This window comes from Oryctolagus cuniculus, chromosome 6 (genome assembly GCF_051225735.1).
Source record: "Oryctolagus cuniculus isolate XC-2025 breed Fujian yellow rabbit chromosome 6, ASM5122573v1, whole genome shotgun sequence".
NCBI classification, from domain to species: Eukaryota; Metazoa; Chordata; class Mammalia; order Lagomorpha; family Leporidae; genus Oryctolagus; species Oryctolagus cuniculus.
In genome coordinates this window covers 168,439,045-168,451,134 of record NC_142872.1, presented here as the reverse complement: position 1 = coordinate 168,451,134, position 12,090 = coordinate 168,439,045, and the positions used below count along the sequence as shown (strand labels likewise).

At 60.0% G+C, this 12,090-nt stretch overlaps 1 protein-coding gene across 7 annotated transcripts in view; it reads right to left on the bottom strand.

The window, feature by feature from the left end:
• MROH1 (maestro heat like repeat family member 1) overlaps window positions 1–12,090 on the bottom strand; it is a 75,208-nt gene that overhangs the window by 29,736 nt on the left and 33,382 nt on the right. For all 7 annotated transcript variants that reach the window (XR_016236628.1, XM_051831188.3, XM_089336509.1 and 4 more), the window contains 5 exons: window positions 8,885–9,036; window positions 8,265–8,405; window positions 7,867–7,959; window positions 3,303–3,381; window positions 2,464–2,577 (listed from right to left, as the gene is read on the bottom strand). Coding sequence is in view for 6 of the 7 variants with exons in the window: in XM_051831188.3 (XP_051687148.3) it covers window positions 2,464–2,577; window positions 3,303–3,381; window positions 7,867–7,959; window positions 8,265–8,405; window positions 8,885–9,036 (579 nt within the window). In the remaining variant the exon portion in view is untranslated. The remainder of the gene's footprint in view (window positions 1–2,463; window positions 2,578–3,302; window positions 3,382–7,866; window positions 7,960–8,264; window positions 8,406–8,884; window positions 9,037–12,090) is intronic.

Sequence of the window (12,090 nt, the reverse complement as noted above, 5' to 3'; positions counted from 1 at the left end):
GGCTCCTCTCGCAGAGCCGCTTGGCTGCCACCTGCCTGTTCACCTAACACTCTGCTAAAAACTGCCTCCTCGCTTTGTGCCTCTCCTTGCACTTCATCGTGGACAGAGCAAGTCCGGAGGGTCCCTCAGCTATAACAGTTATACTCCCTGGCTAGTATGCCTGGGAAAGCGGCACAAGACACCCCACGTGCTTGGCTCCCCCGTGCATGGGAGACATAAATGGAACTCTAGACTTTCGCCTTTTATTTTTTTTAAAAAGATTTGTTTTATTTAAAAGGCAGAGTCACAGAGAGAGAGAGAGATCTTCGATTTGCTGGTTCACTCCCCAAATGCCTGCATGGCCACGGCTGGGCCAGGCTGAAGCCAGGAGCCAGGAGCTTCTTTTGGGTCTCCCATGTGGATGCAGCGGCCCAAGCACCTGGGCCATCTGCTGCTGCTCTCCAGGTGCATTAGCAGGGAGCTGGACCAGAAGTGGAGGTGCCGGCATCACAGGCAGAGGCTTAACACGCTATGCCACAACACGGGCCCCAGGAGAAAAGAACTCAAAGGGAAAAGTGAACCACAGCTAAAGACCGAGCAGCTTCTGAGAGCAGGAGACCATTCAGAGCCAAGAGAAAGGGCCGCCTGGCTAGGGACACGGAGAGTCCAGGCACACCACTCACCTCCTCTGTGAAATGGACCCTCAGGCCGGCACTGCGGTGCGGTGGGCTAAGCCGCCAGCTGCAATGCTGGCATCCGTATCAGAGCCATGCGCTCTGCCTCCAACCCAGCTCTCTGATCATGTGCCTAGGAAAGCTGCCGAAGAAGGCCCAGCCGGCGCCGCGGCTCACTTGGCTAATCCTCCGCCTGTGGCACCGGCACCCCAGGTTCTAGTCCTGGTTGGGGCACCGGGTTCTGTCCCGGTTGTTCCTCTTCTAGTCCAGCTCTCTGCTGTGGCCCGGGAGGGCAGTGGAGGATGGCCCAAGTGCTTGGGCCCTGCACCGGCATGGGAGACCAGGAGGAAGCACCTGGCTCCTGGCTTCGGATTGGCGCAGCGCTCCGACTGTAGCAGCCATTTTGGGGGTGAAGCAGCGGAAGGAAGACCTTTCTCTCTGTCTCTCTCTCTAACTCTGCCTGTCAAAAAAAAAAAAAAAAAAAAAAAAAAGACGGCCCACGTGCTTGGATCCCTGCCATCTGTGTGGGAGACCTGGACACAGCACCAGGCTCCTGGTTTTGGCTTGAGCCAGCCCCATGTGCTGCAGCCCCCTGGGGAGTAAACCAGCACACGGAATATCTCTGTCACCCTGATTTGAAAATAAATTAAATAAATCTTAAAAAAAGACACACACACACACAGGGCACCTCTGTCCCAGGGTCCCGGGGGCCGAGGCAATGCTGCGGGCGGGAACAGCTTGCCCTCCTGTCTGGCTGCCCCCCCTCTGTCTCAGATGCCCCCTCCCCTAGGAAGCGCAGAGCAGAGGCAGTCCATCCAGGCGCAGAAGTCTCAGGCGCTGACCCTCCACTGCCTTGCACTGGGCGGCCCAACCACCGGCCTCAGGCTGTCTCTGGCGGGGCAAGCACAGCTGTTCTGACACTTTGGTTCCAATGCAGATGGCCATGGCCCCCGGTGCCTGCCCCTCTCAAGCTGCTCCCACACTGCCTTCATCTCTCCCTCCACGGCCCTGACTCCAGAGAGCACACCACGCAGGTCAGGGCCAGCACACGTGCTCCCTAAGTGGCCACAAAGAGTGCCTAGGCCTTGCGGCCACAGGTGGTTGCTGTCACGTACTCTGAAACGGTAACAGCTGCTTAGCTCGCAGGACGCTCAAGAGCAGGTCATGGGCCCAAGGTGGCCACAGCTCCTGTGCCCTGACCCTGTGACAGGACGGGGTGAGACTACACAAGCTTACTACTGGCCCACTGCACCAGCCTTGAGAGAAGGAACTGGGAACCCTTCCACCTAGTGGGGCGGGAACAGGCGGGGACGGCACCTGCAAACCAAGAGACGAACACACCAGACACCAGCCAGCCCGTGCTGCGAGCGGTGTGCCGGGGAGCCGTCGCGGGTGCGGCTGAACACACCAGCCGGCTGGCCAGCCTTGCTGGGAGCGGTGTGCCGGGGCGCCGTCGCGGGTGCGGCTGAACACACCAGCCGGCTGGCCAGCCCGTGCTGGGAGCAGTGTGCTGGGAGCCGTCACGGGTGCGGCTGAACACACCAGCCGGCTGGCCAGCCCGTGCTGGGAGCGGTCGCGGGTGCGGCTGAGTGGGGCACGCGTCTGCGAGCTGCACCTGGTACGGCGCACAAAGGAACTATTCTTGTACCTTTTCAGAAAGGCTGGAGTCTTGCAAGATGTAAAGTTGGAAACTCTAAATATTCAAAGCAGGAACGCGACTGTTCAGCTGAAAGGTGCGCAGTGTGCCTTCCTCAGCCCTGTTCCTGCAAGGGCACGGGCGCACTGGCTGCCTGAGGCAAGGGACACTCACCCGCCGAGTTGATGACGTGCCTCAGGATCTGCAGACTGCCCACACGGAGCCTCTCGTTGTTGGTGTCCAGCTTAGGCAGCAGGAAGGCCAGCAGGCGGTCAGGCGAGCAGCAGGCTAGAGAGCAAAGCACGCATCAGGCGCCATTCGCGATGCCGTCTCCTTCGCTGCTTGCACAATGCCTGGACCTTCCAGCCCTGGAGTCAGGGTCTGTGTCCCTTCCCTGCACGCAAGGGGCCCAGGCCAGTGAAGAGCCGCGTGTGGCCCGTGGGGAGCTGCAGCTGCCTGATGGATCCCATCCAAGGGGAGGCCGAGGCCCAGCAGGGGCAGCCGCACCAGGGCATGCGAGGCCGCCTCCTGCCCCTTGGCCACTCTGCAGCAGGGTGGGCTGACTCCTGACTGCTTGGACCCCCAGCCCACAAGGGGCCAAAGCAGCCCAGCTGCAGCCTTGCGTGCCAGGCCCTGCAGTGGGACCCTTCTGGCGATGAACCAGAGTCACTGACAGTTACCCTGCTCCACCTGGACACCAGGCTGGCCATCCTCCCACCCCCTGGCCCGGAAGAGATCAGCCTCCCCACCACCTCCCCCTCCAGGCTCCTAGGGGACCCCAGTCTTGAGGTGCACGAGCAGAGGCAGATGCTGAGATATGGGGGAGGGGGACAGCTCCAGGGAGACAGAGTGACAGACCTCACACCTCCGTGTGTCCCATGAAGCACATGAGGACAGCGCCACTAGACGAGGCTGTGTAAGGCCCATGCTGACCACAGCGCCACTCCCGGGTGTGGGTGTGACATGGCAGGGCGGAGCCTGGGCGGCAGCATGGCCCACGCGTGTCTGCTTACCCAGCACAGTGAAGCAGCGCAGCACCTCCTTCTGGTTGCTCTGCACCAGGGGGCTGGAGGACTCCACGGGCACACAGATCTGCCCAGGCAGGAGGCGGCACAGTCACCCTGAGCCCAGCGACGGGGCCCAGGGCCCAGGGCCACAGACCACCCTCCAGGCCCTTCTCAGCCAGAAGCAGGGATGGCCAGGCCTAGCTCAGGACGCACTGGCCCTGCGTCACCCAAGGTGTGCCAGGGACAGCCTACCCGCAGCAGCTGGGGATGAGGAGGGAGACAGGTGGACACATCAGTGCATGGACACCTGGCCTGTCCGCTTGCACCACTTCTGCCAGCAGCAGAACAAATTCTTACTAGAAAGGCAAGCGTTCCCGCCCAGACACACGCTCCCAGCCACAGGCCAGAGACTGGAACCAAAACACCGCAGGCCAGGCCTTCCAAGGCACAAAGTGGCACGGGTGGAGGGCAAAAGCCAGGCAGTGAGCTCCACCGCACCTTGGTGATGCCTCCAGGTGCCAGCTCACACCTCGGCCTCCCGGCAAAGGACACTGTCAGGGGCCGGGACTCCGCAGGGCCCCCCGTGAGGCAGGAGAGTGCGCACAGCGGGGCGCCCCTGCCTGGAGACAGAAGAGTGGGCACAGCGGGGCGCCCCTGCCTGGGGCCTGCTGGAACTTAGGATGCTGGGCAAGCACACAGTGCTGACCTCTAGGCTCAGGGGGCCGCGTTGCTCCCCTGTAACGTCCAACGCTGACCACAGTGGTCCTGCAGCCCCAGGGGAGCCTTCAGTTGGCACAACCTGGGCGAGACTGCAGCCCTGGAACCCTGAGCCAGACCGCCTGGGGGAGGGGCTATCGCAGCCCTGCCTGCGACTGCATGGTGACACTCGTGGCTGAGGCTGCCGCAGCGCAGATGCCAGACGCAAACGGTCACAAGTCCAAAAGGATCAAGCTGGACCCTCCCCCACGTAAATTAACTGGGAGAACTTGAAAAGCAGTCGCTGCACTTCAAAGGTTTTCCACATAGGACAAACCTGGCTGTGACGTAAAGGACAAAGGAGGCAGCTGGCACTGTGGGGTAGTAGGCTAAGCCTCCGCCTGCAGCGCCGGCATCCCATATGGGCGCCAGCTCTAGTCCCAGCTGCTCCACCTCTGAGCCAGCTCTCTGCTGATGGCCTGGGAAAGCAGTGGAAGATGGCTCAAGCGCTTGGGCCCCTGCACCCATGTGGGAGACCTGGAGGAAGCTCCTGGCTCTGGCTTTGGGTGGTCCAACCTGGCCATTGTGGCCACTGGGGGAGTGAACCAATGGATGGCAGATCTCTCTAACTCTGACTTCCAAATGAATAAATCTTTATATATACACATACGTACATATGCACATACACTTCATATGCAAAGACACATGATGGACACAACAGTCAGTTCTGCACAGTACGAACAGGCACAGTGGAGTCACGGGCCGCAGACAGGACCAGCTGAGATGCTGGCTCCGTCCCCGCTCCCGCGCTGACTCCACTTCCTGCTAATGCACACAGGCAGCAGGTGGTGGCTAAGAGCTTGGGCTCCACCCACCCCACGCACCCCACGGGCGATCTGGATGGAATTCTGGGCTCCTGCGCTGGCCTGGCTCAGCCCTGGCTGTTGCATTTGTAGTTTTCCAATAATATGCATTTTCCATGAACTCTTAGGAGACCTCCTATGTAGTATGAGGCTGGGAAGAACTGCTACCCATTAACACCACGAAAGCCCAAAGCCCACCAGAAAATGACGGCATAGATGTCAAATAGGAAATAACTTTTCAAAAAAGTTTTTATTTATTTGGAAGTCAGAGTATCAGAGAGACAGAGAGAGAGATACCTCCCATCAGCTGGTTCATCCCCAAATGCCTGTAAGAGTTGGGGCTAGGCCAGGCCAGAGCCAGGAGCCAGCAACCTCAGATGGGTGGCAGGGACCCAGACAGGCGAGCTCCGGAGGGTGCAGCAGCACAGTCGGACTGGAGCTGGGGGTGGGACCTGTCCTGGTCACTCAGTGTGGTGAGCGCCCTCACCTGTCGTGCTCGCTTCAGAGGGTCGCACTTCTCACCTTGTCTTGGTGTTGCATTTTCTGAACTGTCAGCTTCCCCACAGAGGTTGTGGGCCTTCTTGGTTAATTCCCAAGTACAACCTCGAGTCTAGGCTACTCCACTTCCAATCAATGTTCCTGCTAATGCGCCTGGAAAGGTGGCAGGTGATGGCCCAAGGACCTGGGCCCCTGCCACCCACGTGGGAGCCCCGATGGAGTTCCAGGCTCCTGGTTTGGCCTGGGCCTGGCCAGCTGATGCCACTGGGGAATGAACCAGCGGATAAAACCTCTGTGTGTCACTCTGCCTTTCAATTAATAAGTACATCTTTAAAAAAAAGTTTTTTTCTGCATCAACTGAATGCAAATGATTTCTTTTTGCTTTTTTAAGATGTACTTATTTGGGGCTGGTGCTGTGGCATAGTGGGTAAAGCTACCACCCACAGTGCCAGCATCCCATATGGGTGCCAGTTCAAGTCCCAGCTGCTCCACTTCTGATCCAGCTTTCTGCTATGGCCTCAAAAAGCAGAAGATGGCCCAAGTCCTTGGGCCCCCGCACCCACGTGGGAGACCCAGGAGAAGCTCCTTGCTCCTGGCTACAGATCAGCCCAGCTCTAGCCACTGTGGCCATTTGGGGAGTGAACCAGTGGAAGACCTCTCTGTCTCTCTTTATCTCTGCCTTTCAAATAAATAAATACATCTTAAAAAAAAAAAAAACCTACTTATTTATTTGAAAGGCAGAGTAACAAAGAGAGAAGAGACACAGGTAGAGACAGAGATTTTTCATCTGCTGGTTCACTCCCCAAATGGCCGTTACAGCCAGGCTGGGCCAGGCCGAAGTCAAGACCCAGGAGCTCCACCTGGGTCTTGCATGCGGGTGGCAGGGGCCCAAGTACCTGGGCCATTAACCGCTGTTTTCCCAGGAGCATTTGCAGGAACAGGGGTTGGAAGTGGAGAAGCTGGGACACAATCCGGCACTCCAATGTGGGATAGTGGTGCTGCAGGCCACAGCCTGACGCACTGCACATGCCAGCCTCATGTGACCTGACTGCCATGTGACGAGCGAGGCACATGACGACAGACGGGTCTTCTGTTCCTGGACCGAGCCCACCCCCCGGGAATTTTGATAACTACGCTGCATCTGCCAGGACACGGGCATCCTCCTGCATGTTCTTGTCTGGACCTGGGATCCCATTCTGCCTCACACAACTCTCAGCTCCAGACAGAACTGCTACCCTAGATCTGGGTAGAGCCCAGACTCAGAGCACGGAGGTCTTTGGGGCCGGTGCTGTGGCGTAGCAGGTAAAATCGTCACCTTCAGCCAGCATCCCACGTGGGCACTGGTTCAAGTCCTGGATGCTCCACTTTCAATCCAACTCTCTGCTAAGGTCTGGGAAAGCAGTGGAAGATGACCCAAGTCCTTGGGCCCCTGCACCCACGTGGGAGACCCAGAGGAAGCTCCTGGCTCCTGGCTTCAGATCAGCCCAGCTCCAGCCATTGTGGCTGTTTGGGGAATGAACCACTGGATGAAGACCTCTCTCTCTCTCTGCCTCTCCTCTCTGTAACTCTACCTTTCAAATAAATATTTTTTTTAAAGGAAGGTTTTAGAAGATTTATTCAAGTTCTCTACTTCTATCAATGCTGACACTGTTTATTTTTCTAGGACTCTACCCTTTTATACAATTTTAATTTACTTTTAAAGGTAATTTAAAAATTTTTCATTTTATTTGAAAGGCAGAGACAGATGCAGAGACAGACAGAGACAGACAGAGATCTCTCGTTCACTCCCCAAATGCCCACAACAGCTGGGGCTGGGCCAGGCCACAAACTCCGTTCAAGTACCGCATGTGGTCGGCAGAGCCCCAGCTGCCTGTGCCGTCGCCTGCGGGAGGCAGAGCCAGGCACTCTGACAGGGGCTGCACCTGCTTCTGAATACCTCTGCTCACTGCCCTCCCCGAGGAGCCCAAGGGTGGGGGACGGAGCGGAGACTTGAAGGTCCACTTCCTTGCTTCTTTTGCAGGGTCTCCTGGGAGAGACTCAGCTCTTGCTCTCTTGCCTCCTGTCCTGTCTCTCCCAGAAAGTCCCAGGGACTCAAGTCCCCACCCCTAGGTCACAGGTGTCCTCCACACATGGCACTCACCAGCCGACCGCAGGCCTCTGTCAGGTGTCCAACCGACCAACTCCTCACGGCACTTCCCCTGCCCCCGCCTCCCTGTGGCCACTCTGCTGGCTCTAGCCCACAGCATCCCTGGGCCTCTGCTCAGGCCCTGAGGGACTCTCTTGCCTGCCCCTACACAGCAGTCACCTGAGCTCTCTCCAAGAGCACCTTGGTGGCCTTCAGCACCTGCCCAGCTGCCTCTACCACCTGCATGCATCACTGCTGGGCAGGCCCTGAGTGTGGCCACGTCTCCAAGGTCCTCACCCTAGCAGCTCTCAAAGACACCCACTCCCCAGCCCTGCATGGCAGAGCCACCCACCCGATCGACACCTGCCCCCAGCACCCCCAAGCCTACCTGTGCGTGCAGAGCAGCCAGGAGGGTGTCGAGCTGGACCTCCAGTGTGCGGCTGCCCACACTCACGGCCGCCTCTAGGATCTGGCCCAGGCTCTGCTCAGGGCAGGAGAGGGGCTGTGAGTTCACCTCCAGATCATGCGGTCAACCAAGACCCCAGGCACAAGAGATCCAGGGGGCACAGGCCCTGCCCTGAGTCTCAAGGGCAAGCTCGGCCTCCTCATCTGGCGTTTACAGCTGGGGCTCTGGGCCAGACGTCCTAGAGTTCCCATATCCAGCGCAGGGCTGGGAGAGGCCCGGTCCTTCACAGCCCAGTTCTGCATCCCAACAGAGCACCGAGGCCACCCCCAGGGGAGGCCAGTTTGAGGGGGGTCCTTGAGGACTGCCTGGCCGGTGGGTACCTTGGACACGTGGAAAGCTTCTGCATGCTTCTTGTAGAGGGCGAGGACCCCAGGCAGGAGTTTGGGGAGTTGCTCCTCCAGCTTATCCCCGGGCAGCAGGTGGCTCATGGGCCCCAGAGCCTCTACCACCGCGAGCCGGAGCTGAGGAGACAGTGACAGGGCACCGGTGCTGCTCCCCATCACCCAGCACCAGGCCAGCGCAGCAGCTGCGGTCCGAGTACAGCTGTGAAGTGGCCCTGGTCAGGGGGCTGGCAGCCAGCTCAGAGGCATGGGATGTTCAGTGCTGGCTCTGGGAGCACTGGGGCCTGGGGCCTGGGGCCAGAGGGGCGTCTCAGTGCCAGGGCTTCAGGAACACGTGCCCCCAAGGAGAGGAGGACAAGCTCCACCGCAGGCTGGACCACTCACAGGTGAGGCTGAGCAAAGGTGTGGCCCCGCAGAGGTCCGCCAGCCCCAAGCACCAACTGTGGGCAGGGCACAGGAGACGGAGAGCACCTGACAACAGGTGTAGACAGACAACTTCCCCACGCCCTTTCCCAGAGCCCACGGAGGCAGAGGGGCCCTCAAGGTGGGCAGCCAGGTCAGGACCAGGTCCAGGCTCCTGGCAGGCCCAGGGGCTGTACCTTGGCTTCTCGACTCTGCAGCCAGTGGTGGAAGAGAATGTCATAGGCACTGGAGAGGTCAGCGGCGAAGGTGTCCTTCCTGACCGTGGGGTCTGGGGCCTGGTCCAGGTTGGCAAGGTATTCCAGGGCACTCTCGCTGAAGCGCTGCAGGGCTGCAACGGCCCATGGAGAGACTCACCTGACGCCCTGCGGGTGGTACTGCTGCCCACCCCGGCACACCGGCCAAACAGACTCCAGCACCACACCAGGTGAGCTCAGCCCCCAATCCCACATCACTCCAGAACCTGAGAGGGACCTTAGGTGACAATGGACCGGCTGCAGATGAAACTGCTCGTCAGAGGCCACGGCAGAACAGTGGAGGCCCCAACCCAACAGAAGAAAGGGAGCAGGCACAGAGGCAGGCACACGGCAGAGGCAGAGACTGGGGTGGGGGGCCCACCAAGGGTGCCAAGGGGGGACAGCCACGCCCAGGAGCTGGGGCAGGAGCAGATCGTCCCTCTGAGCACGCAAGAACCAGCCGGGTCCACACACGGCCCCAGGCCCCTACGGACCAAAGGTCTGCTATTTGAGCTGCACCCGTGGTTGATCAGGGCAGCCCTCCCGCAGCGGCCCCTGGCCATAGCGCCAGCAGGAGGCACTATGCCCCTCAACACACTTCCCAAGGGCAGCTATGCAGGGACAGTGCAGAGTATGGCCCCAGGTAGGGGACACAAAGGGGCACAGCGGTGGCCTGTGAACTCCAGAACCCCAGCACACAGGGCTGGAGAAGGGGACTTGGCTCCTGCCTGGGGGCTGACTGGGCACGCAGCCAGGAGTGGACAGGGCCAGGGCCAGGGCTCTCCTTACGTCCACCTGAGCTTCAAGTGGCCGTGGCCATCTAGGTGGGAAGTCTGGGGCCTGGAGTTCAAAACTTGGTGGTGGGTAGGTGCAGATCTGGAAGTGGCTGGTGGGGCTGGGCCCTGGGTCAAGGGAAGAAAGAGGACCCCAAAGGGAGTGACCGAGGCAGGACCCTCCTGCACCGCCCTGAGGGTGCAGTCAGAGGAGCTGCGGAAGGAAGCGCAGCAGGACAGGAGCAGCCAGGAGGTGCCGCACGCCTGGATCAGGCCTCCCGAGACCTCCCGGGGCGCAAATGGGTGCTCAGGACACCAGGCAGGGTCCATGTGCTCCACAAAGCAGCGGGCATGGTGGGTCCCAACAGCTGGGGCTGTGGGCTCCTGGTGCAAACCTCAGCAGCCACTTGGAGTCCGACAACCCAGTGCTGTCCAGACTGGCCAAGCGCCGCCCCTCCTGCCCACGCCCGACCGCCTGACCCCGGGGCTGCATTCTTCCTCTGCGTCCTCTGGGTCGTCTTCCCCTTCTTCTTGGAGGGTTTGCAATCCTGGCTATGACCTGGGGCATGGGACTGAGCCTCCTTGCCGTCCACTTCTTCACAGCCACAGCTAGGCCTTCCCACACCTCATAAAGCAGCGGTACCCTCTAATCTTCACAGCATCTCCTGACGAGCACAGCTCCTCAAGCCTCGACGTGCACGGCACGCATCTGTACGCTGGATCTGCACTTCCTTTCCCTTGAGAAGCTTCAGGGGTCACCGTGGTGGCGCGGCTGTGCTGCCGTGCATGGTGCCAAAGTCCCACATGGGCGCCAGAACCGCTTCCAAGCCAGCTTCCTGCTAACACACACCCTAGAAGGCAGCAGGTGACGGCTCAAGGACGTGGGCCCCTGCCAAGGGGAGACCCAGATAGAGTCCTGGGCTCCTGGATTTGGCCTGGCCCAGCATCAGCCATTTTGGCCTTTAGAGGGTAAACAGTAGATGGAAGACCAACCTCTTTTCTCTATTACGTAAATATTAAGAAAAAAATCACTTCCAACAGAGAACCACACGGTGGCTGCCACTGACAGTGCCCAGGCTCACCCGTCTCACATCCGTCTCACCCTCTCCCTTCCACAGCCCCCGACATCCAGCTCACTGAAGGGGACCCTGACCCCTCCTGAACCCACAGCTGTGTTCTGCACCCTGCCAGGCCCAGAAGCCTCACCCCGACACCCATCTCCACTGCTCCACGCTGCCTGCACAAGGGCCGGGCCGGCTCTGCAGCTCTGCCCTCAGGGCCACAGCCTCCCAGGGGCTGGCAGCCATCGGTAGAGGGGCTGTGGAACTCTCCCTGGGACCTGGCCGCCACTCACTGATGCAGAGGCCACCAGCTCGGGGGCTGCTCTCTAGGGCGCAGGCAGCCCGCCCTGACGCTCCAGCAGCACTCTGCTGCCGTCACTCATCACCTTGGCGGTTTGTAGAATGTGCTGGACGTTTTAGAGACCACAAAAGTCTGGTTTGCTGTGGTCCTCCTGGGCTACTGAGCTCCAGCAACTGCTGCCCAAGGACGCTGCCATCGGGCCTCCTGCCCCTCTCCCGACTCCAGGCGGGGCACTAACGGCTTCCGGACAGGCGAGCGATGCACGTGACTCCACGTGGGCCACTTACCTCTCCGGGCCTCTGTCTCCCCAGGTGTAAACAGAGAACTGCCGAGCTCACAGGTGGGACACAGAACAGCACCAGGTGTTCCCACGACCAGCTCACGTGCAAGGCCAAGCCAACCCCCCCTGCTTCTGGTCTGCAGGACAAAATGCCTTCAACGCCACGGGCAGTTCTGCTGCCCGGCAGCCAGGCCCTCAGGGTTTTCGGCACCTGTGCCCCCGGGGCCGGCCTGTCCCACTCCCACTGGCTCACCTGGAGCTCAGCCCCCACGCTAAGCTGCGGATGCGCTTTCGCTGCATGTTCTCAGGGTTCTGGTGTTAAGTGGAAAGAGCACATGTGGTGCTGCGACACTGCCGGACCGCAGAGCTCTCCGGGACAAGGGGCTCTCTTTGGGCTGAGCTAACTCTGTTTTTCTTATCCTGTAACAGACGCCCACTCACTTGTATTTACGATGGATTAAGAATCAACAGCCACAGAAGTGGGTCTGCAGGTTTCTTCTGCACCTGCCGGCACTGACCCAGATGGGACACATCTCAGCTCCATGTCAGCTGTGACTCTGTCCCTGGGCCTCGTCGTCACCAGGGATGCTAATCTCCATGTTCCCAGGTTTGGGGACTGAACCAACACATCACAGGCTACAGACGGACACAGGCATCCAAAGGCACCCCCGCCCTGGGAGCGGCACAGTGCGTGGCTGGAGGGGGTGTATTGTGTGTCCTCTCAGTGTGAAGGC